We start from the raw sequence: 26,105 nt of genomic DNA, 5'->3' as shown, positions 1-26,105 counted from the left end.
TATGTCAGAGGATGTGGGTCAGTCAGTACCTTGCTCCTTAAATTATGGGATTGCTCAAAAGTTCAGACTTTTAAGGAGGACAGGGTAAAAAAATATTCATCTAGCTACTGGGAACCCCTATAGAACTCTCAGCAAGGCTGGCACTAGATGGGGCATAGACATTGTCAATAGGTACACCAAGTCTATCATGTGACTTTGATGGTTGCTAATAAGACAGGACAGGCCACTCAATTCCTCCAACCAAGGACATCTGATGCCAGGATATGGATTAATGCAAAATGGCAGAGAGGGTGGGCTACAAAAGCCGCCGCTATACAGATGATACAGTGTATGTGCCCATTTCTGTTCCAGCTGAATACCTATTAATATTAGACCAATGTGGATCACTTCCGTAATCTGTCAATCGAAATGGGGACAGAGGTGGCAAATCTTGCATAGTTGTGACTGAAGCCAGGCCTCTATTCGTGCCCTAGTTTAAGCGTTTTTGGTTAACCTGTATGAAACAATGCTGTAAAATGTGCTCAGAATATTGCTTTCCTCCCCTTCCATCCTCAAGAACCATTCGCAGTCCCTCTTGTCGCTGTAGCCTGCTGGCTACAGGAGTGATGACTGGGCATCTGAAAGGCTGCGGAAGGAGGCAAGCCAGTAACATTTAATTTCCCAACCTGATTGCGCAGGTCAAAACTGTATCACAACATTCTGGCTTTGAGACTAAGTCCAAAGGTAATGGTGCTAAGGACCACCAGTACTACAGTTACAATTGTAAGTAAGGTTTACTTTAATGCCTCCTGTCTATGTGTAAATTCAAGAGATTTTGAAGGTGGTCATAGAAGGCTTATTGTATTTTGGCCAGACCATTCAAATACATATGTTTAAATGTAATAGCAATTATCAATCTCCATCCAAAATCTACTAAGTTTATTTGCATGCATGTACTTATCTTTGAAACCAGTCCATGTTCTATCAAGGTTTCACTTTCTCGGAAATTAAGCTTGCAGAACTGATGAATGCATTGCAAAATCCTAGACACGTGGCCAAATGCATTCTTGTCTAGCTCCTAGGAAAAAGAGTTTAACAAATTAATTCAGAGAACCAGCTAAATGCCAACATTTGTTTCAGGCGTAGAGAGCACTAGCAAAGGAAACTTACCTTATTCACCATTTTATCAAGTGTTGTCAACATGACCTTGCTACATTTTGAGCTTGGATTCTCATTTTTTTCTTTTACCAATTCATTAATTGTTTGCAGATCGCTGCCCTGGAATACAGTATTTATAAACGTTTCAAGCTGAAAAGAAATTAAAACAAAATATATTCACTTCAATAGCTTGCATAAATCAAAGTGTTGAAAATAAGTCACCTTACTAAGAAAAACTTTGATTGACAGACATATTAATGTAATTAGTCTCGTCTTAATCAGGTCAGAGGTGCAAATTGTTCAATTAATTTCGGGCCTGACTCAGAAAGCTTTATTCCTAGAGTATGCAAGTCTAACACATGGAAATTCATGGTAAGTCAAACAGTCTTCAATAGGCCTGTGTGGTGAACTTTGCTCTGTTCACAGAGTTTTCCCTGCTCCACAGAGCATACTGAGTTCTGAAAAACTCTGCTCTATAGAACTGAGTTTTTCCCTCATTTGCAAACATTAAGTTGGCAAGCACGAGCGAGGCATATCCAACAATAGACCACCTCCCAGCGAGATTTCTCAACATGGGGGTCGCAGATGGTCACGACAATTTGCATTGAAAAACCATCTGTTCTCGTTGAGGAAGCTGCTTGAGTAGAAAATCTACTCAAGAAGCAGAAAGAATCAATGCCCTTTTGTTCTGCCCATGGTGCCATTCGTGCTGATTTTTCAGCACAGGATAAACACCTGGTGCTAAAAATCTGCAAGGAATTATGCGACCGAAAACACTCCACTGCTTTGCGGAACCGCGTAGAGTGGCAGAGATTTATGATCACTTTCAGCCGCAAACTCCACCCAGGCCTAGTCTTCAACCACACCACATTTTCAATCAACCAACTCAGGCCCAGGTGAATACACAAAAAAACCTCTGCTCAGTCAATGTCTTTCTGTCAAAGAAACCAATGATTAGATCAAAACTATGAGCATCGCTGGTTGACCTACTGAACTTGAATCGCCAAACTTATTCAAGAACAGCCTACAAGCATCCTCTGTGGTCATACAGGAAAGCAAGATTATCCAAGCATTTTCTTCAACATTCACCAGTGTATTACTAACATTCTACATTAAGGGGACTCGACCACATGGATCCAACCAATTAGACATCTTTATCAAAAAGACTAGTCTGAGAGGATGTGACTTTTGAACGCAGTTCAAGGTCGAAACAGATACATACCCTGGGAACAAGCTTGGGAACCTCCAAGACAAATGGTAACAGAAGAACTTTCATACTTTTGTTTCTTTTATGATGTTAATACAGATGGGAATTAAAGTTTATGAATAAAAATTAAGGGGTGGGATCTTTAAATAATGGACTGAAAGACTAAATGAGAAAATAAGCATGGTGTGATGATCATGCCCCTAAGCCTGTCCAATCAGAGTTAGGAGTTTCATGACATTGAAACAATTTTTGGAGGTACATGAATATTATAGAGTATAGTTGAGGTAGTTCTTAGTTAAAGAGACGTCTATGCTGAATGCTGCAGAGCTCAGGATGCTGTCGGAGTGACAAGAGAAGCTGAAGAAGAATCTAATGCAGAGCAACTTTATCATCAATTAATTTACTTAGAAGAAGATCACAGAAGAATCTAGAGGAGGAAGAGTGTGTCAGAGAGGGGTGCTACGCAAGCGCCGGTGGTAGAGAGGTCACCTACTCTGTCCTGATTCATGTTGCCACCTGATCTTTCCCAGGGGACCCTTCCCAGCGCTTATCGTCTATTTCAGTTTCTCCAAGCACAATCTGTTGCCTAATGGGGGCAGATGTACATCATGGAGGGAAAGAGCAGAGCATTTGTAAACATCGGCTTGCCCCATAACTCATACTCGTGTGGCTTTACAGAAAACCCCCAATTTCTATTCACCTCCTTCTGTGCCTGGTTTATTGGCTCCAGTTTCCTTGCCCCTTTCTACTCCCTTCTTGGGAACAACTGCATCCAACATATTATCCCTTCTCATTACTTATTCAACAACTACAAATCTTTCTTCATTTTTATCAGTTCCAGCCCATTTAATACGCACAGATCCAAGTCTCCTTTTAATCCCATTTTTTTGTATTCGCCTCTGGGACGAAAATACACCCATTGTTACCCCATCTATGCTCCTGTATTTTCAGGCCTCACATATCTCCACATGTAATTACACTTTCTTCTCTCTTCAAATATTTCCATCTGCAAACATCCATGCCCAGAAGTAACCCTCAATGTCCACCCATATTCTAAAATATGTCACAAATACCTGCTTTCCCGTCACTTGTGCTCCATTCTCGTGTATGAACAGCAGCCATTCCTTTAAGCTTCTTAATTCCAAAAAAATGCTCTAGCCTCAGAACTAGGCACATCCTTTTGTGCCAGACTCTGTCACACCACCTTCCCCATACTTGCTGGTCCTTATTTCTCCTTTCTATGGAAAGTTCCACTTTTCAAAGATTACCCACTAGGTCTCCTACCAATATTCCATCTCACTGCCTTCTTCTCAAAAATTCTGTGATCCAGAAAGCTCCGAAATATTGTTGCAAATACAGGCCTAAACAGGGTTTTCTCTGAGAAGAAAGCCATTTCAAATGTTAGCTGCCCCCCTAGCAAATTTAGCGCATCTATTGTCTCAGGTTTCTTTGATTTTTCAGCCTCCGTTTCTCTCTAGCCCGACACTCAGGTTCATTTTTCCAAGTTCCCCCCCACACAAGTCATAACTTTACAATAATGTCCCATCAAAAGCATTTCCTGCCATATTACCCCATGGTCATCAAGTGCTAATCCATTCTCAAACTGTCCCATCAGGAAACTGAAAATGTGCTCTTTCCTATCTTCCAGCCCCTGTCCCATTCAGCTCCTCTTCATTGCCCCAGACTATATGAATTCTGTTGATCCCAATTTGTACTTTTCCTAATGGACACTGCCTGGGTATTTTTTTTCAGCAACATAGCACTCCTAGTCTAACCTCCTAAATCTCTTGCACCCTTCACTCATCCTCTTTGGAGACCGAACCTCTCCCACTGCGAACAAGGTAACATGCCTGCCACCTTGTTGTCTAATCTTGCAATGAGTCTCTCATTAAACAATATGCTCCATTGCAGTCTCATCAGAAATAATTTAATCAACAGCCACGCACATATTCATCTTTGGTTTTCATTCTGGTTATCAACTGCACTACTGTCCTGCTGTCACTTGCAATTGTCGCTTTTTTTGCAGCTCCCTCCCTGAAAGTCTCATTGCCACCACCACCAGGAAAAAATCCTCCTAAGGACTGGTGTCATTTATCTGCACACCAGGGCCCTTTCCAGAGCACCCTGAAGTCTCCCCAAGCCTGCCACACTTGAAACGAATCTCAATCTGCCACATCACTGGTTAATTTTGTAAGTACAGGGTCACACCATTGTATCTGCCAATTACTCTGTCCAAATCAGTCAATCTTGCTTCACTCTTTGGGTTGCTCACAAGGTGTGGTATGGCTTGCCCCCATTATTGCAAACACCTGCTGCCTACAAAAAGTGTTCTGCATGCAAAGCTTAAGCTTCCCAACACTTGCTGTTGTAGTCTCAGATCACATTTCTTTTTATCAAACACTTCTCCAGGCAAACCTTTCAGTGTCTCCAGTGCATCAGTTGGCAGTCTCTACATCATTTTAACTGAATCTTGCTCTATGCCAAGCAACGTTCTATGCATATTCAGTCTCTGATTTTTCTTAGGCCAAGGGGATGCCAAACTACTCTGTCACCTCTTCCAATCTCTTATATTTGCCTGTCATTCCCACCCTACCTACCATTAGAAAATCATCCAATTTGTGCATCACCTGGTCCAACTTCTTCACTTGCCTTCGCACCCATTCCAAGAATGAGCTAAAGTCTCAAATAGATCACAGAACATCGAGCACCCTATGTTCATAAACTAATGCCCTCAAATTGGATCCCTAGCAACTGAAAACATTGTGGTGGACCGGCACAATCTGAAAGCCAAATATACGTCTACCTTGCTCTTCTCTGCTCCTATTCCACACATTAGTATTAGTTCTATGACCGGATCAAAGTTGGTATACTTCACTGAACAGTCATTTATCAATATGGCCTTTGGCTAAGAGGTGATGGACTAATCTACTTTTTCCTATGGCCTTATTCGGTAGCACTTCCTAGGGTGAAATCAGGTTACATTCTTCCTTTCCCAATTTCTTTCACCATTTCAAGGTCATTCCTGCATGATCATAGACTGTCCACCAATGTTCCTACCCATGGGGACGTCCCCTGTAAGACATTCTGAACCCCCTGTTTGGACCCATGCAAGCAATCTAGCTGCCTCCCCATGTAGGTATTGTAACATTCAGGGGCACATGGCTTTCGGTTTAACCAGTGTAGCTGCCTTTTCCCACACCCATTCTGTTCTCCCCCTACCCCTTCCTCCTGTACCTAGGCCCTCGCTGCCTAAGCACAGGAACAGGTGCCACCCCCCACACTTGGAGCAGTTGGGCCTGAATTTACATCAGAAATTGTGACATGCACATTTGTTAAAGTTCCCCCATGGAACTTCACCCAAGAAAGGTAGTGGGAGGCTACTCGCCATGTGTGCAGACTGTATGATGCTTGCTGGGGTCATTTGCTGGAGATAGAGTTCACTGCTTAGTTTCCCTAATTAATGTGTGCATCACATTCTTCCTGACCTAAACTCTTTGTTGTAAATAAGCCATGCCCCAAAAAGACTACTAACTATCCAATTGACTTCCATGTACAACCATAGTGACCAACTCTACAGTCTCAGCTGGGATAATCTAGACAATTACTCTTTGTCTTAATCTCAGTTTTCTATTGCCTCCTCTGGGGTGTGCAAATATCTGTTCAATACCAAGAAATTAAAATCGCCTGTCATGATCAAAGTTTTCTATGAAATGCTCAACCATAGAAAATTTACTATCCTGTTTGTCTATTGCGGTAATGTGCATGGATATGGGTTTTCAGAGGGCTCTTGGCAATACCAACATAAAACAATTGTGAACAAGGAGATTTTATTGCATATGTGACAAACTAAAGGTTGCAATTGAGAAGCTTATTGATAGTACAGTGATATCAATTGCTGAACTTATATTCTGTGTCTTGTTCATTCCCTACTTACAAATTAAACACTTCTGGCAAGTGAAGACACCACTAATTTGGTCTTGTTCTGGGATGTAGAATCAGAGTAAGGACAAAATCTGGACACAGTGTGATTTAAGCATTACATAGACGTGAAATGGTAAATTAGACATAACTAAAGTCTGTGGCAGAGTAGGGTCTTCAGAGTGTCTCAATCACTCCTGTTCTTTCCAATTTCCACTGTTCTTGCCACTTTCTTCTTCTGTCTGTTTGTCACTACACCCTTTTCTCCTGATAGCTTTCTCAACCCCTCCATCTGCATATCTTGCACCTCATCTCTTCCCTCCTAGGCACCCTCTTTTTACTCTCTCCAGCACTAAATTCCTTGCATTTCCTTCCCCTTACCTGCCCACACACAACGCAGCAACTCACCCATAACCACATCATTTTCTTTAACTTTCACTCACAAGATTTCAACTGTGTATCTCCTTTGCTCAGAATTTCAATTCTAGTTGGCACACCTGATCACTGCGTTGTGTGCTCTGCAGAGAGGCCAAGGATTGGATGACCACTTATTCAGACCCCTTGATGACCGTGGACACTGAGAAATCAGCAGTGCCTTTGGCCTGAATTCCATAGTTCTCAGTATGGTCTGTTTAGACACCCACCCACAACCTCCAATATTCCTATACTCACTGAAGAGAAAAAAAAATGTTATAGTTAGGTGTGGTAAAAGGTAAGTTTTTGATTTTTTTTTTTAAAACCTTACAAATTCACTGGGAAAAAAGTTAAAGAGACAGGTGAATAAGTTGTTTTGAACTAAAGAAAAAAAACAGAATTTCACCAGTTAAAGTTAGCAATGCTAGCTATTACAAGCACCCCCACAAAGCACTACTTATGACCTCACATATTACATCACTCATGACATTCTATAACATCACTTATGACCTCATCCAATGAGTGTTAATTTGTTTTATAGTTTACATATTGGCAGGTAACTGCCATATTAATGTTATACCTAATTTTGACGACTTGAGTTCAGTATGTTCCACACAGTTTTTTTGTAATTCAGAAAAAGTTTCAAACAGGGCAAAGATTCTACATAATGCATACTAAGTATTGTGTAAAGCTCCAATTTCCAGTCAATTTAATGAAGATTAAATTGCTTTATTAAAGAGTAAAGGTAGATACCTCCAGCACAGCTTCACAGCCCACAGATCAACTCCTATAATCAAAAGCTAACATTCCATCCTAGCAACATAACTAACATTCTAGTGATGACATGCATATGTGCTCAACTCTACACATCTCCCTACTTAATATATATTATAACAAATTAATACACGTTTACATATAAATTAATATTTGAATGAATATAATAAATTTCCATTGTTTTCATATTCAAATTATATCAGTTTTCAGAAACATGGACTGGAGCACGACATTTGCATATATTTCCAGTACTCCAAGCTGATCCATCAGATAAAATAACATTTATTTTTATAGACTTCACTTGAATCGGTGCAGAAAATTTGCTGTCACCCTTAGTAGTTACACCACCACGTTTTATGGTCACCCAGTCACCAATTTCAAATTCAAGATCTTTCACACTTCCACAGCAGCTCCGTCTACCCACACACACAATCTTTTTCTTTCAACCAACCAGGAACCTCTTTGACACCAGGTTCACTTCCCATCAAAGATATAAATGGAGAAACTCCTGTTATCGAATGCGGTGTAATCCGATAGGACCACATTAATTTTTTTAATTCTTCACGCCATGACAATCCATTGGTCAGGGACAACTGTATATGGTCCATAATTAATTGGTTAATTCGTTCCACCAAACCATTAGCTTGTGGCGGCCTAAACAGAGCAACCCTCTCCTGAGCAATCCCAAACCTTGAAAGAAATTCTTGCATTTCCTTTGACACCAATTGAACACCATTATCTGACACTAGTGTCTTGGGTATCCCTTCATTCATAAACACTCTTTCCATAAAATCCACAACTAAGTATTTATAAATTCTGTGCTCTCTACCACAAACCATTTAGAATGGTAGTCAAAATGACCATCACAAACCTACTAAGAGAACCAAGCTTAGCATTTGGCCCTAGAAAATCAATTGCCACTGATTCCCATGGACGTTTGGGAAAAGATGTACCCACCAGTGGAGGTTGCCTTATAACTTTTGTTTCATCCACTTGAGCACAAGCATAACACTCTCTTACTGCATCTTCAATTTCTCTATCCATTCCTGGCCACCAATACGACTGTCGGACCCTTCCCCTAGTCATATTTCTGCCCAAGTGTCCCTCATGAGCGATATTTATAATTTTCCCCCTCAGACTTGCCGGTGGTACAAATTGATATCTCCTCAATAATTTTCCTTCACATACACTCAGTTCACCCTCAACATGATAGAAACTTCTGAATCTAACATCTTCTATAATGTTTTGATGCCACCCATGAGAAACGCGAGTAATCACTTGTTGTAGAAGTTCATCATTTGACATAGCATTTCCCCCTCCTTTCTTGCTAAAAGCATGTTCATCTCCTTTAATATCACGCACTACATTAATCATGTCATCCATATTATTTTCCACACCCTGAACTGGCATTCTAGATAAATAGCCTGCTACCACATTTCTAAGACCTTTAACGTATTCAACTACTAAATTGAAATCAAGTACGGATAAAATCCATCTGGAAATTCTAGGGGTAACATTCCCTTCTAATCCTCTACCTCCTTTGAAAAGATGACCTAATGGTTTATGATCAGTTCGTACATTAAAAGGAAGACCCCATACAAAATACTGCTTGATTCCCCAACAACACGCTAAGGCTTCCCTCTATCACAGAATATGATAATTCTGCATCTCGAAATCTTCTAGAAGCAAATCCAATGATCCTTTCCTCACCATTACTCAACTGAGTCAAAACAGCTCCAATCCCTACTGCAGTTGTTTCAGTAGTAACAAAAGTCTTATCCTTAACATTAAAATGACCTTAGAATGCCTTATCACAACTTCCATTCCTAGTAAAAAATAACTCCTTTTTTCATCTGCAATCTCAGTGGTTCAACAATTTCTGTGAAACCTTTGACAAATTTTGAGCAATTTTCAGCAACCCCAAAAAACGTCTTAAGTTGATCTTTATTTTTTGGAATGGGAGAGTCTCTAACTGCAGTAATGATACAATTTTAAAGGCTTAATACCATCTTTGCAAATTTCAGGGCCAAGATATGTCACACTATCCTTTAACTGACATTTGTTTTTCTTTATGGTCAGTCCATTGTCATCCATCCTTTTTAATATCTCATCCAGAAAGATGTCATGGTGCACGCTATCTTTCCCACAATCAAGACATCATCCTGAAAACATAAAACATAGTTCATGTCTCCAAAAATCATTTCTATTACCCTCTGAAATACTGCAGAGGCGGATGCTAAGCTAAAAGGCATCCTACAATATCGAAATGCCCCTAACGGCGTAGCAAAAGAGGTAAGATGTCTAGATACACTTTCCAAATGTATCTGATGATACGCTGAAGACATGCCAATCGCACTGAAAACAGTACCACCAACCATAGCTGTTAACATTTCTGAAATATTTGGCTAAGGTTGCCTATCCACCCAAATATTTCTGTTTAAATCGCGTAAGTCCACACACCAACACATTTTGTTATCATCCTTTGGCGCTACAACAATCGGAGCCAACCTTTTGGAGGCTTCAATCGGTTCAATAATTCCTTGAGCTAGAAGTTTTTTAAGTTTACATTGCAATGGCTCTCATTAAATGGGGTAAATTACTAACCTTGTGCACCACTAGAACAGCATTTTTCTTTAAAATAGATTTGTGCAAGAAGTTTTTCAATTTTCCTTGATCATCAGAGAATTCTCTTGAAAGTTTTTCGAATAAATCATTTTGATTAATAGAATTAATATCATGTACAACAGTAGACATAACAGGTTCTTCAACATTAGAGTTAAGGATAATATTTAAATCCTTTTGATGGTGCCAACCCAATAAATTGGAACTTTGTTTAGTTAAATACACCCTTCCATATACTTTCTTTCCTTTAAATAATATGATCATCAATTTGAGTCCAATGATATCAATAGTTGTATAACCATACCCGACAGCTCTGATGTCAGGCTTACTCCATGAATTAATATTACTTTTATCTTTCCATACTTCACAATACATTTCCATGGATAACAAAGTGTAAAGACTCCTCGAATCTACAAGCATATTAACATCATAGGATTCTAATTTTATGATGTAATGAGGTTTGGTTAATAAGGAAGTGCTCTCCCTAACCACGTCACAATCTAGAATTGAATGCTCACAATGTGATTCTAAATCATTTCTGTACACTTGATTGTACTCAGTAGAGTCGCTGTAACCATCAACACACAACATAAGCTCATGCATATTATCAGAAATACTACTCACTTCATGTACTTGATCTGGTTGAATCTGTCATGACTGAATCTTAGTCCTACATGCTTTGGCAAGATGTCCCTTTTTCCCACAAATTCTACATAATGCATTCCTCGCAGCACATTTGAGACTAGAAGCGATGTGACCAGGTGCCCCAAAACGGTAACATTTAACAGTTCTTATGTCAAATTTTGACATATTATTACTACTAAAAGATCGCCAGATTTAACAGGATTTTTTATAGGATATTTCCATGCTTGTTTAACTAATTTAGTTTCATCAATATAGGCTTGTACTACAAAACTCTTATTACTCTGATCCTTGGTTAATGAATCACTACACACTTTCATTTCTTTAATCCACATTTGGGTGTGTTCTAAACCTTTAGCAATTTGAATTGCTTCTTCTAGAGACGGATCTTTGATGAGTAATTTCTCTTGTATTCTCTTGTTAGTGCACCTTACTATTTTGTCTCGAATAAGAGAATCTACTAGATTTTCAAATTGACATGTAAGTGATAGACCCCTTAATGCAGCAACATAGGTACCAATATCCTCATAATTTTTTTGCTTATGACAAAAATATGGATGTCTCTCAAGGACCTCATTCACTTTAGTAGTAAAACGTAACTAACATTTTCATTGACATTTCATAGAGATTAATGGGTTGACCATCTTCCATTCCTAGAGAAATCTCAGGGAGATTCTCATATAATCGACGCCCCTCAACTCCAAGATGATGAAGTAATAAAGCTTGCTTCTGTATGGGTCCATATTTATCTGCTCCCGTAGCTAAAATATAAGTCAGAAATAATTTTTTCCAATCTTTCCAAGGAATCGCTGGATCACCTGGAGTAGGAAGAAAACTTGGAGGAACAGACATCGATTGATCACCCATTTTAATTAAAAATAAACACAATGAGAATATAGATATAATACAACGTACCTAGAAGGAAATATCAGTTAATAAATTAACAGACCAAAATAATAAATTAATATAAAAAGATAAAATAGTGTAATATAAACCAAAAAGGTTGATTAATCCATATTCCTTGAAATGAGTTCTCCTTTTCAGTTCCACATATTCCCAAACTGAAGAAAAATATCTGTTCTCCTTTTCAGTTCCATACATTTCCAAAACTGCAGAAAATCTGTTGCTCTTTTCTCTTCTTTCCTGAAATCCAAATTATTCCTTAAAAATAGATAACGTTTTCAAAATCGTGATCATTTTTCGATAAAACGATTGCAAAACAATGTTTTCCAATGAAACGCTGCCCAATCTCTCAAGATGGCCGCCAACAGAAACATTCAGGTTATTTTCAACGAAAATTAAGGCATGTTTAGTAGATGAATCAAAATGGCCGCCGTCGAAAACAGTTGGGCCAATTTCTGCAAGAAATAGAGCTTGCTATGAGATTTTCCAATATGGTCGCCACAATAAACATTCAGTTCAATTTCAAAAAGAAATAGAGCTTGTTTTGAAGAAGCGTCATCACAACGAGCATGCGCAAAAAATGACTAACATGACCAACGAAAATCGAAGAAGCTCAGTTTCGGGTGAGTAAACGTTAAAATGTTTACTTTTAAGTAATCTTCGGGATTTTATAATGGTAACTTCGTTTTAAGCGTAAAATATGAAATTTTATCACAATATTGTTCCAAAATGTCAGAAATCCATCAGATCACAGAAAAAGACTTCATTGATGATTCAGTCAGTTTGCCATACAGTTTGAAACATGCAGTCTCTAATATCCTTGATATATAACGATTATAAGCATGTAAATCTTAAAAGCTTCTGTATTAAAACATCCAGTCTCGGTATTAAAACAATCTTCACATGCCATAGTAAACATAAAAGAAAATAAATATTTCTTTTGTTATTGGAGAATCTGAATCTTTCAATTTCGAATTAAATCTTGATAAGCGTATCCATTCATCCAATTGAATTTGCTCACAGCATATCCAGAGGAAACAGGATTTGCTGATTTTAAAGAAATCTCCAATTGGTCCATAAATCTCCAAAAAGTCCATAAATCCAGGGGTGGAGGTGTCAATGTCTCTGCCCCATGCACAGAGAAGACTACCTCGTCGCCAATGTAAAGATCCAATTTCCAGTCAATTTAATGAAGATTAAATTGCTTTATTAGAGAGTAAAGGTAGATACCTCCAGCACAGCTTCACAGCCCACAGATCAACTCCTATAATCAAAAGCTAACATTCCATCCTAGCAACATAACTAACATTCTAGTGATGACATGCAGATGTACTCAACTCTACATATTATAAGCAGCCTTGAGTTATTTGCCAGAATTGTCCCCAAAGTGGTCCACTTTCCCAAACCTTGAAAGGCCTGGGGACCCCATCCCCCAAGGCTTGTTTTTTTGTTTAAAAGGGGTGTGGGCTGGGTGCTCCCCCTCCCTGAGCCTTCTCAGCCCTAGGGCCACATGATTAGAGCTGGGTGCCCACCCAGGGTACCCACAAAGCACATGTTGGAGGCTGCGTGGGCAGAACCAGGACCCTAGCCAGCTCCCCGCATGGCACGGGAGTCGGCATTGCTCCCGCTTGGAAGGAGCAGCTATTTATGCTTGCTCCCTCCAGGTGGGAGCAAAATCGTTACTGCTGCAGTTCAGGCAGGGAAATATAACAAGTCTGCTCCCAGTTGGTGGGAGCACTTCTAAATCTCCTGCCAGCTGGGAGAAGATGTAGTGTTTGCTTCTGCTTGGTAGGAGATTTAAGAATGCAGACAAGTGTTTTCCTGCCAGTGCGGGCAGGGAAACTACGGACTCACCAGGACACAGTCAGTGCGCTAGGCCCAAGGGAAGGAGTCCCAATGGCCTTTAAAGGTTCCTCAAGGAGGCTATGTGGCCCCCTCCCCTTCTATTTACAACTTCCAATCGTCCACTGGGAAATATCTATGTACATCGCTCTTCCCATCTCTCCCTCCAAATGTATCCCCATCCCTCCTTCCATATCCCTCTCCCTCCATTATTTTACAGAGTGGCTGTAGCCATTTTGCAGTTCTAGTTAGGGTTCCCAGGTAGAGTATTTCTTCAGAATTACGGTCGCTAATAACTTTGCCCACATTTCAGGAATCGCCACAAACCTTTCCAGGCCTATAGCTTTTTCTACATTGTTGGAGGATGGAAAGTGTTGCTGTGACTGGTCAAGGGGGTCCAAAGATAATAGGGGTTCCCAAAACCCATTTTTTCACCAATGCAATTGCATCTCACGTAGCACCTGACTGATTCAATCATGGCAGGATTCAATATTATGATGCACAGATCATCCTTTTGGTGACTACAGTTAATTAGGGTAAGTATCTTAAGTAATAAGGCATTTTAACTTAGTGATATTTGTTGTCGGTAATGTTTTGCAGTATTTTACAACACTATCGCACTCCATAGCAAGGACAAGCGATTATGCAATTGGCGAATGACTGCCCATACAAAGTTAGTGTTTTTAGGAAGGCTGTGTTCTGCCCTTAGATATAGGAATTAGGCTTGATATTTTCCCACTATTTATAACCACTTAAACCAAAACATGGATCAACCTCCTCCTCAAACCTAAACATCACAACTGCCACCCACGAAGTCTACAAGAAGACACACCATGACGGTGTCAACAAACAAGGCAGAGGCATCATCCTAAAGGAAACCATCCAATGTACCATCACCAACAACAACCCCACACATCTCAGGGAACACCTGGACTGCCTACTACAGACCTGATTCAAAGACCGTGAAAAGTGGCACCCTTGACCACAAACCCCGAGCATCAATCTGTGACGCCATCCTCAACCTCATCGGCTCCCTAGTAATCGACTTGCACTAGTACCTCCTACTTGATGACCTCAACTTCCACATTGATGACCCTTACGATGCTAACTACATCACCATCCTGGAGAACCCGAACAACATCAGCCTCACCCAACGGTCATGGAACAAACACACAAAGCTGGACACACACAACTCCATTTTCACCTCCAAAGACAATCAAATTTAGCCACACCACAGAACTCACCTAGACTGACTACACCATTGTACACTTCACCATGACTGACGTCCAGCACACCATCACCAGGCAGATATCCCACTGCAGCTGGAGCAAGGTCACCATAACTCAGTGGTCACAGACCCGCATCACCTCCGAACCAGGGGCCTCAGCAAACCTCAACCAGGCCGTTCAGAACTTTGCTGCCTGGATCTCTAACTGCACAGACTGAGTCGCCCCGCTGAAACCTACAAAACCCAGGAGCCCCAAACATGCCAGCGAGTACACCTTAGATCTAAGCACCACCCAGCACAACTGCCACCTACAGGAAACGATGGCGCACAACCTAGAACCCTTCAAATAGAGCCACTCACAAAGCAGCCCTCAGCAACTACCATCTGCACAACAAATAAACTCCAAAAAGCTGCCATCACAACCCGCATCGACTCCGCTGCCAACCACAGGATCAAACTCTTCAAAATAGTCAAAGAATTCTCCAACCCGACAGCCATAAAGAACACCATCCACCTTTCCCAAGAACTCTGCGACACTTTCTCTGACTACTTCCACAGCTAGATCATCATCTACAACAATTTCAAAAACCAACCCACCACCATCAACCCCAACAAGCTCAACCAACCAGCAAACTCCAGCCAAACAATCCCCACCTGGTCACCGCCCTCACCACCTCAGCCATCACGTCTTCCAGCCACACCGGGGTGCCCACCAACCCCTGCCCCCACTACTTCTACACCTCACAACAAATCCAATCTGCAGGCAACTCACCAGCATCCTTAACACCACCACCTCCACAGCACCCTTACAGTGTTGAACTGAAATTAAAATGACCCACGAGACTCCATTTTGTGTTGCCATGCTCTCGGCAACCTGATGAAGAATTGCTTTTCACGTCCCTGCTGAAGCTTGCTCAACCCCCCCCCCCGCTCCTTGTGGTCGAGCCAATTCCGAGAAGCTGCCTGTGTGCCTCATCCCCCCAGTTTTGCCAGAGACTTAGCCACATCCTGTGGTATTGTTGGTAACTCAGCCTGTCACGACCAACTCCTGTGCCCTGTGACCACACCATCTGGTCAAGGAGGCACAAGGCTATGCCCCGTGACCACACCATCTGATCAAGGAAGCACGAGGCTGCGCCCTGTGACCACACAATTGAGCAAGGAAGCACGAGGCTGTGTACATTGTGCACTCAAGAGACCGATGTCCCCTGGCCACGATTGCACCACAAGACTGACAAATAACTTGTCAGATAAAATGTGGAACTATGTATTGTGCAAATGGGTGTGGCTAGTACTATAAGTATGTGTGCGCTGCGGATTGAAGCAGCAGTCTCCGTAGAATTGTCTTTGTACCATTCTGGGACCCTGTCCTTAGCTCGAGCTAATAAATAACTCACTTCCCTCCGCGGCTGGTTGTCCTGGTCTCTTTGGTAATGTATGATTTAAGCAAGAAGAACCCATAGATTCTAGGTGTCCCCTGCAACGCTGGCTGTGACTCTCCTAGTGGGGGAGGGGTCTCCAAAAAGCCGGCTCTAAAACCGGACAGATGGAAACACGCAGATGTCAGGACCCCTCCTAAAGAAAGACTCCCCTGACACCCAACAATCTAAAAAATTATCAGCCGATCTCCCTGATCCCTTATCCAGCCAAAGTTCTCAAGAAATGCATAAACCAGCAGCTCACCAAATTCCTGAAACAAAAACACCTACTGGATGCCTCCCAATCAGGATTTCGTGCTAACCACAGGAGTGAGACTGCCCAATTGCAGACACAGAAATCAAAACACTCCTCAACCGTGGAGAAATGGTGGCCATGATCCTCCTGGACCTCTCTGGGGCGTTCAACGCAGTCTTCCATAACGCCCTAATTAAAAGACTCCACAACAAAGGCATACAGAAAGCAGCTCACACAGAGAATCAGACGACCTCCCTTCATCTCTGCACCCAAAAACATCATATGCAGTGTTCCGCAAGGATAATCCCTCCCAGCACCAGAAAGACGGTCACCCAGGCCCTTGTCACCAGCCGCCTTGACTACAGCAATGCCCTCTACGCCGGCATCTCCATCCAGCTCCTTAGAAGACTCCAGGCTATACAGATCGCCGCAGCCAAACTCATCCCTGACGTCCACAAATGAACCTACATCACCCCCCCCCCCATCTGGGAGACCTCCACTGTCTCCCCATCTATAAAAGAAGTCAGTTCAAGATCCTCATGCATGCCTATAAAGCCCTCCACAACTTAGGACCTGCCTTAATCATTGACAGACCATCCCAATTCCACCAACCTGCTAGACACCTACTCTCCTCTTTACTCGCCATCGCACACACCTCCTGCATCCGCTGCACCTGTAGTGATGGACGCTCCTACATGGCAGCCAAGACCTGGAATTTCCCCCCCCACCCTCCAGCTCCTTACAGCTCCTTCGCGGACAGACTTCAGAAAGACTCAAGCCCTGTCTGTTCAACAGAGACACAGCGCCCAGATACCCATAGGGGTGACAAAGTTGCGCTTTACAAATGGGGACTTATTGATTGACTAAGTGGCAATAGGTATGGAACAGTATATATATCTATCTATACTACTATTATAAATAGAGAACTGTGTCCTTTGAGGCAAGGTAAACTCAAAAAGTACACCAACAATTCAAACACCCAATACATCTTTGAAAACGTCAGGGCAAGCAGATGGACATAGGCTATATAAAAAAAAATATATATGATAGAAGGGAAAAGTAATTTTTAAGGAAAAGTAGTTCCTTCGAAGTAGTGCCAGCTAACGACGTGCGTGCTGACATCATGGGTCGGCGGCCAGGAGCGCGGAAGCCGGAAGCAACACACTGAGAGGGCCGGAGCGCGGAAGTGACACCCTGCGAGGAGCGGACAGGAGCACCAAAGCAACACCCTCCAAGGTTCAGAGCGCGGAAGACACACCCTGCGAGGAGCTCCCAGGAGAAAGAAAGCGATACCCTGTGAGGTCCGAATCGCGTAGGAGCGGCCAGGAGCGGGCGGAGGACCGGCGACCTCGACATGCCCAGGGGAGCGCGGAGTAAAAGCGGACAGGAGCGTGGGCAGAAGCGACCAGGAACAAGAAAACAGGAGCAAGGAAACAACACCCTGCGCACGTGATGCTGGTGAGTACGCCGTGTTGCTCCCGCTGCTGGCCGCTCCCGCTGCTGGCCGCTCTGCTGCGCGTCTCCTGCTGCGGTGCTGCATATATATATATATATATATATATATATATATATATATATATATATAAATATATATACTTGAAGATGAAGGATCACAAGAAAACAACAGCAGCCAAGGCAAAAATCTGGATCCAAAAGGATACAATGAGTCACAAAGAAATAAAATATCCAAGAAAGAAGTGACTCAAACAGATAGATTCACCAAAGAACAAAAATATATTTCCACCACAACTTTTCATCTTCCGCCTTCCTCAGGTAGTTTCAAGATGGTAATCTCAGTGGCTGCACAGATGACACAGCTGAATTTTCAAAAAGCATCATGAGTGAAGATTCATTTGGAATGTGGAATCAATGCAGTCCTGAGAGTTCTTCAGATATGCAGTAATCCGGTTGTATTGTCAATAATGTTCAGTACATCTGGATGCCATGATTTTAAACAGTACATCCAGAAGTTTTCCCTGGAGTCCAGTAGTTCTTCCTTTGAGACATGTTCCACGGGGAAAATCTTCAAATCTGATAGTGAATGATCCACAAGGTTAAAATGATTGGCTACAGGCTGGTCCATTTTCTTATTAATTATTGCTGGTTTGTTGTTCCTGAATCGTGTGCGGAGGTCATTCACTGTTTGGCCTACATATTGTTTTTTACAGCTTTGCCGTTGGCACTGAATCACATAAATAATGCAGGTCACATTGTTAGCTGTATCTTACAATGGCAGCTTCAACCCTTCACCATTTGTTCTTATTTATTTTTTATTTCATGGTCCTGTATCCAGCTTTTGACGTTTGCTGGTGAAGACCTATTGTGAACAATACATTATTTAGAATGGGCTTTAGGTCAAAACTGTTAGAATTGGGAGTCTCTAGTTGGCAGAAGTAGGTACCTTTGACCAATTAGGGACCCTTGCTGCTAGTCCGGGAAAGGGGGGTACACCCCTGGATACCCCCTGCTCACCCCCTTGGTAGCTTGGCACAAGCAGACAGGCTTATCTCAGAGGCAGTGTGTAAATCATTTGTGAACTCATACAGTAATACAATGAAAACACTACAAATGGACACCACACCAGTTCAGAAAAATAATTAACCTTTACTAGACTTAACACAAGATCAAACAACAAAAATCCACAATACTGTAATCACAAATAAGACTTTAAAATGGTAGAAAAAAAGCTTAGTTCAATGTAGATGGAAAATGTCACACTTTACTCTCAAAGTACCTTCGATGCGTCACTCAATGCAAACAAAAGGGTTGCAGAGAAGTTGATGCGCCGTTCCTTACTGCGGCCCAGTGACGATGCGACAAGATGGTGCCTCAATGTGATGATCCGGTGCGATGTGACAAAATGGTGTCTTTGGTGTGATGCGACAACGTTGGATGCAATGCATGCATGCCAGACTGCCGTGCAGCGAATTCTGTAATTATTGAGCTGCGACAGGCCCTGCGACACGCTTCCCCGGTGATGCGAAAGCAACCTCTGCTGCGGCGATACGCTTCTCCTATGATTCAACATGCTTCATCAGTGATGCAAGGGCGAACAGCTGCGGCACGCTTTTTTGACGATGCGATGGCAAATGCTGTGGCGGAGACGCGCTTCTCCTTGTGGCGTCACGCTTCCAGCTCCCAGCGACATGCAGTCTTCTCAGAGGGCCCAGACAACAGTAGGCACCTTTCTGAAGGTAGAATTCACAGCAAGGGAATTCAGAGGAGCTGGTGGTGAAGTCTTGTATCCCTGAGACTTCAGGCAAGAGGCAAGCACTTTTCAAGCCCTTTGAGATTCTTCTTAAAGAAGATGAAAGGTTCACAAAAGTTCTCTTCCCCTTTCCTTGGCAAAAAAGCAACCACTGCAGGCCAACCCCAGAAATAGTAAACAGCACAGGGGCAGTCTCCTCCTTTAGCTTCCTTGGTTCTGCTCATTGGCCAAGGTTTGTCTTTATTTCCAGAAATGATCTAAAGTTCTGGGATCAGGGGCCCAATATTTATACTGCAAAATCCTTTGTCCTCTGAAGGCAGAGGGTGCCTGTGCCCAGCCAAAACCAGGTCTGTGCAGCTTCCTGGCAGGAGGTGGAGACCGAATTGTTGAAAGCAGACCTGGCACAGGTAAATCTCCTCCCCCTACTCTCTATTCAATGCAGGTCCTATTTAGCCTAGCCCTGCTGACCCATCAGACTGCTAGAGCCAAAGCACTCTCCAGCCCCTGTCACACACAACCCAGACATGGGAATATACAAACCTAGCAGAGGCATCTTGGACGGTTAGGCAAGCAAATACCTACTTTCTAAAAAGGATTGGCGCCCGGAGGTGCTCAAAAGTGACGAGGGCCCCCGCGTCCCGGGGCCGCGTGCGGGCCGCGCCGGGCTAAGCCCGGGCAAAGGGCGGGCCCTCTGTGGCCCTCAGACGCCTGAGGAGACTGGACTGGGCCATAGACTTTGGTCCTGAAGGGACAACGTACATGCAGGTACTCCCTGTGAACCCCCTTTCTATATATTTACTTCTAGGTACTGAGGGCTGATTGCTCTAGGCCTGTTTTTTTTCAATAACCTTTTTATATTGTGTATGAAGCTAAGCTGGTATGATGTCTAAGGAGAAAATAAACAAAAGTGATCAATCTGCTTCTGGGTTAGGTCCTATGGATAATTACTTGATTAAGAAAGTAACCCAGATCAATAGTGATAGAAGGGCCTCCTTAGGTCAGGGGAGTCTCTTATTGATTCAGGATGAGGCGTCACTAATAGTGGCGGATACACCTATGCCCAAAACCCCCCCTATTGCCCCTGGGATAGTTGTCACAGCGATAGCACAGGTGCACGCCGAAAGACTTGATGATCGGCCAGATATTGTGGAAATAGAACATCCTACTTCTCCCATACGTTCGGCTAGAATATTCAAAAAGGCAAAATCAAGAAGAAGGGGGAAGCAAAACCAAAAAGCACATATAGCTAACAATAAAAGGAGTCCTCTATTGGACGCCATGACAGACAAACATTCTTCTTTGGGGCATATAGGGACAGTCTCAACGATAACCCAAACACACAGTATTATAGAAGACACCGGGATATCAAACACTGGAGGTAGGGGGGATAAAGGGGAAGCATCAGAATATTCTAGTACTGAGGTTTCCATGCCAAGTACTCCTATTAGTACGCGAGTATCCCTCTCGAGTTCGTGTAATAGTTATGATGACAAAGGGTTATCAAATTCCCCTAGATTCTCTGCTGCATCCTCTCCCAATATAAATTACATGTCACAATTCAATACCAATATTAATACTACAAAAAAAAAAGAGGGGGCTGTCCATTGAAGACCCGGCAAGCCAAATTACAGAAGAGGAGCCCTACTTTAGAAGTGATTGATGTGGGTACTTCACTGACCCCTCCGATTGTCTCTCAAATAACAACCCATTGTTGTTCCTCCAGTGAGGGCTGCCTGTTAGCAAAACTTGAAAGTTTGGTAAAATCACTAATACAGCCTCTGTTAGAAAAAATTAACCTGTTTAACACTCAACTAGATCAGTTTGATAAAAAGGTAGAAAAAATACACTATTACTAGTAGATCTGGCAAAGGGGGTAAACATTATAAAACCTAGAGGTTCATCTGCTACAATGATGACAGCAACCAAACAAGTTCCACCTTGCCCCACTCCCTCTACAAAAACTGATCAAAGTGGGGAAAAAGCAACCGGTCCTCCACTGAAAAAAGCGTTGCCACCCCCTTTGTTGAAAAAGAAGCCTGTCCCTGAAATTCAAACTATAAGTAAAGCAGGCGACCAGGGGGGGGGGGGGGGGGGGGGAAATCTGATCGTGGAAGAAAGGGCAGAGCCTTCACACGATAAGGCTATCAAGGAGAACGGGACAGGGAATTTTCATAACAGAAATTGGCATTTACATAGAATTGTTGATTTACCACCTGAAGCTGCCCCCATGCAATAGTCATGGCAGGTGTCCCCGAGTTACCCATGGGCACCAGGGAGGATCATCGAGCATTAAGAAACAAAGTGACCCATTGGCTACGCAATAATAGACCCTTGCCTGCCCATATCAATGGAGAAATTTTGAATGTGAGGCGTTCAACCTGGGTGGGCCCACGACCTAAAGATAAGAAAGGGGATGTAATTATTGTAAACTTTAATGACCATAGAGCTGTCAGGCATATTGGGGATTGGTATGATTCGAGAAGCAGCGATTCTATTACTACTCACTATCTCAGCTACTTCTACCCTTATTTCCCAGGGCAACACTCTAAAAATAGGGACAAAGTAAGGCAGCCTGTAAATTGGTCCGGCTTAAACCAACATGGATACAGTCAGACTCCTTTTTCCCAAACTCAGAGACAATTTAATTTCCATCAAAGGCACTTTTATCCATCAACTCCCGGACCGAATTTTGGAAATAATTATTTTTGGGATACTAAAGGTTTTGCCTTACCAGTATATAATTTACCAACCCATAATCGATTTGACGCCTTCTCGGGCCTTGAATATGTCGATTGACAAAAGCAGGATACTCGCCAGACAAATATATTGAGAGTAGGAGATGACATTGATTCCAAGGGGAACCTAAAAGAGCACACGCCAGGGGAGGGTTGTAAGGTTACCTTACCACTAGAATTGGCCCCAAAAACAAACTATGGAGACACTGAAGAGCATCTTTGTAAGACCCCGAGTACCCTGGAGTTAGATGTGGGGGATAATCGTGGAGGAGTAAGTTCCTCACGTAAAAAGGTATCGGGCAATATCTCCCTGGGAGATATTGAAGTAAATGAGAATAGGAAATCCTGTACACTCCTATTTTGGAATGTGGCATGATTAAGGAATAAGATTAATAACCCATCCTGGGAGACTGTCACAAATGGGCAGGACATTCTGGCCCTTCAAGAAACCTGGTGTACTGACCCAGTGTACATAAGCGGCTACAGAACCTTTTTTACTCCGGCCGTGGGGGGTCAATACGGACGTGCAAAGGGAGGCTTAATTACATTCCTCTCAAACCAGCTTAGGTATGAGAAAGTACATTTTACGCCTAAATCTAGTTACTACCAAGTAATAACCCTAAGCACTAAGAAGGGAATCAATGTAGTTTTTATAAATTTTTATAATACCATTTTGAAAGATTAAATTCCCAATACCTTAAAAATGCTCAGGGAGGACATACAACATAAAATAGACAAGTCCAACAGGGAACTGATAATTTTATGGGGGGGGGGGGGATTTTAACTGTCCACTCTGTACAAAGGGAAAACAGGGGATTTGCGGCCTAATGTTAGAACAGGATATTAATCTAACACCCTTTGACCACTCTTTGATCGGGGACCCAATTTAATGAATTAGTGTTCATGTACGATCTGGGTTATGCAAATGAAATAGCTCAAAATCCAACTTCCTTTGGGCCTACGTTCATTGGTAGAGGTGCATCGTCCACTATTGATTTTATTCTTACTTCAAATAGTTATAGCCACAGGATTAATAGGTTAGAGACTCTAGAGCTACCCCTAAGTGATCATTTGCCCCAAATAATAGAGGTTGAAAACCCTTTCTATGAACACCATGAAGATATCCTTGCCTCACGTATTGCCCCTGACGTGACTTTGGGGAGGCAGAACGGGTATACCCTAAAATGGGGCAAGGTCGCGCCAGAAATGTTCCTTGCAAAGCTACTGAATGTTTGCTCAGATAGTTTCGCTATTTGTCTAGGGGAGACGTCTCATTGTGACCAGATATTAGAGCATTTTATTAGAATAGCTTCTGAAATTAAAAACAGCCTGTGGGTGGAGGCAAAGAATAGGACTAGGCGCACTAAAAGTTGGTTCGATAACGCTTGCACAAGGGCATTAACTGACTTGAAACACGCTATTCATAGGTCACCCCGTGATCCGCTAGTAATAAGAGGGTTGAGGAAAACTTATAATGAGGCCTTAAAAAATAGAAAAAACGCTATAAAAAAGGAGGCCTTAGAAGCCCTCTGCGAGGCCGCACAGTCGAAGGATGCATCTGCTTTTTGGAGGGCCGTTAACACCCCTTTCCTCTTCGATAATCTCAAGGCTCGCATGGAGATTGTGATTATCGAGGATGAATGGGTGGAACATTTTTCAAATTTATATAGGTCCCAAGATGATCCTCACACTACAAATGTTTTTAAAATGGTTAATGGTGGATTGGGAGGATGAAAATTTGGTGATAACTCTGGAGGAAGTCATGATGGGGTTGAAAGCCACAAAGGGAGGCAAGGCCGCTGGCCCCGATGGGATCCCTGCAGACCTATATAAAGCAAACAATGAGATCTGGGGCCCCATGTTGGTACAGCTTTTTAATGCCGCACTTGCTAAGGGTTTGAATCCATCCTGGTTTACCTCGGTTATCGTACCGATATATAAAAAGGGAGACAGACAAAATTGTGCTTGTTATAGGCCAATCTCCCTCCTTGATTCATCCGTTAAAATTCTTGGTAGAATCATCCTGGCTAGACTCCAGAATTGGGCGGAGGAAAATGAAATAATGAGTGACCTACAGTATGGATTCCAGAAGGGCATGGGAACTGTTGAACAATGCTTAAATTTAATGATTGTTCAGCAAAAGTATACGAGGGTTAAAGGTGAACGGTTATATCTCATGTTTGTCGACTTGTCGTCGGCATTTGATTGCGTGTCACACACTAAATTGTGGGAAATTTTGAAAGGGCTGGGCATGGAAGATCCCATCATCCACTTTCTGAGAGAATTATACTCAGGAGCCACAGCTTCAGTACGATATGGCCGTGGGGGAGAATGTACCAGGAAATTTGGAGTGGGACGCGGAGTACGCCAGGGGTGTGTTCTGGCCCCCTTTCTATTTCTCCTCTACATAAATGGACTTGAGCATCGTCTCCTGCAGGAGTGCAGGGATATGCCCAGGGTAGGTAAGAGGCCGATCCCTGCACTCATGTACGCGGACGATGCCGCCTTAATGGCTCGTACTCCCTTGGCCCTACAAAAACTGTTAATATCTTTTGAAAAGTGAATGTTGAGTTTAGATCTGAAAATCAACTGTAGTAAAACCTACTCCATGAAGTGTGGCACAAGATCTGGGAAACAGATGAAAAGAATGTATATAAATAACGTTCCCTTGGAAAATACTACCACTTTCCCTTACCTGCGTATTCTGTTCCACGAATCTGGGGGTTGGACAAGTGCTGTAAAGGCCAGAACTCTTTTGTTCCAAAAAACAATAATGGCCATAAAGACTTTTATAAAAAAGCTGGGTAACAAACCAATAAGAGAAATCCTGACTATATATAATGCCACATGCACATCGGTTGCCTTGTATGGTGCGGGACTTTGGGGTTATTCTAATATAGAATCATTACAAATAGCTGAAAATACATTCTTGAGGGATGTCCTAGCAGTACCACAGAGTGTTTCGACTTACATTTGTCACACTGAACTGGGTCAACCCCATATTTCAGACCAAATTAGAATACAACCCATCCTTTTGTGGCACAGGGTATGGACAACTAATGAATGTGTAGTCAATCGGGCTACGTTACAGGATATATTAAAAATGGAAAATGTGGGTAGCGTTGATTGGCTAGATTATATTAAACGTTTCATGATTGAAATTGGATGCCGACAATACTACGAGGACCCACCTTCAATGGTAAACCTACCAAGAAAACTGTTGAAAAAACTGAGTTTGGAATACCTTGAAGACAAGAGAAGGCGATTGGAAATGAGCAAAAAGACAGTTACCTCGCACAATTTAATACCAACTGGTGTAAAAGTACAGCCCTACTTAACCCTGCTGATGTCTAATTCTGATCGATTCCTCTTGACCCGTTTTAGACTAAATATTGTTTTTAGACTCTTGTCCTTCCCAGAAATGAATTTGTGGTCGCAAAATGTACCTACTTGCCCGTGTGATGATTCCTCACACCAATCTGATATCCATATTTTATTTTTTTGTAAATTTTACATTATGCCTCCCAGGAAATTTATAATCCCATTCCTTAAAGACATGAATTTAAATAGATGTCGCCCAGCTTTCACAGAATGTCAGAGAATGGACACAGTTTTAACCGTTGTTGTACTTTTAAGCTTTTTTAAACATGTATTTAAAATTACGGAAATCCATTGGTGTTAATGTAATATAATGAATTTGTTTATTTTTAAATTGACCTGTGTAAATTGTAATTTTCATGTCGCTTTTATGGTTATTGATTTTAACTGAATAAAGTACTTTTTGAATTTGAAGTGCTCTTA

General features: G+C 42.2%; 1 protein-coding gene across 1 annotated transcript in view; it reads right to left on the bottom strand.

The window, feature by feature from the left end:
- The window catches only part of SYCP2L (synaptonemal complex protein 2 like), a 1,791,741-nt gene that overhangs the window by 1,667,344 nt on the left and 98,292 nt on the right, over positions 1-26,105 (bottom strand). The window contains exons 2-3 of the mRNA XM_086966882.1: positions 1,150-1,287; positions 941-1,057 (exon numbers count right to left, since the gene is read on the bottom strand). Of these exons, the coding sequence (XP_086823008.1) occupies positions 941-1,057; positions 1,150-1,287 (255 nt within the window). The remainder of the gene's footprint in view (positions 1-940; positions 1,058-1,149; positions 1,288-26,105) is intronic.

The sequence above is a fragment of the Lissotriton vulgaris genome, chromosome 4_1, assembly GCF_964263255.1.
Source record: "Lissotriton vulgaris chromosome 4_1, aLisVul1.2, whole genome shotgun sequence".
In the NCBI taxonomy this organism is placed as follows: domain Eukaryota; kingdom Metazoa; phylum Chordata; class Amphibia; order Caudata; family Salamandridae; genus Lissotriton; species Lissotriton vulgaris.
This window is presented reverse-complemented; position numbering and strand designations above follow the sequence as displayed.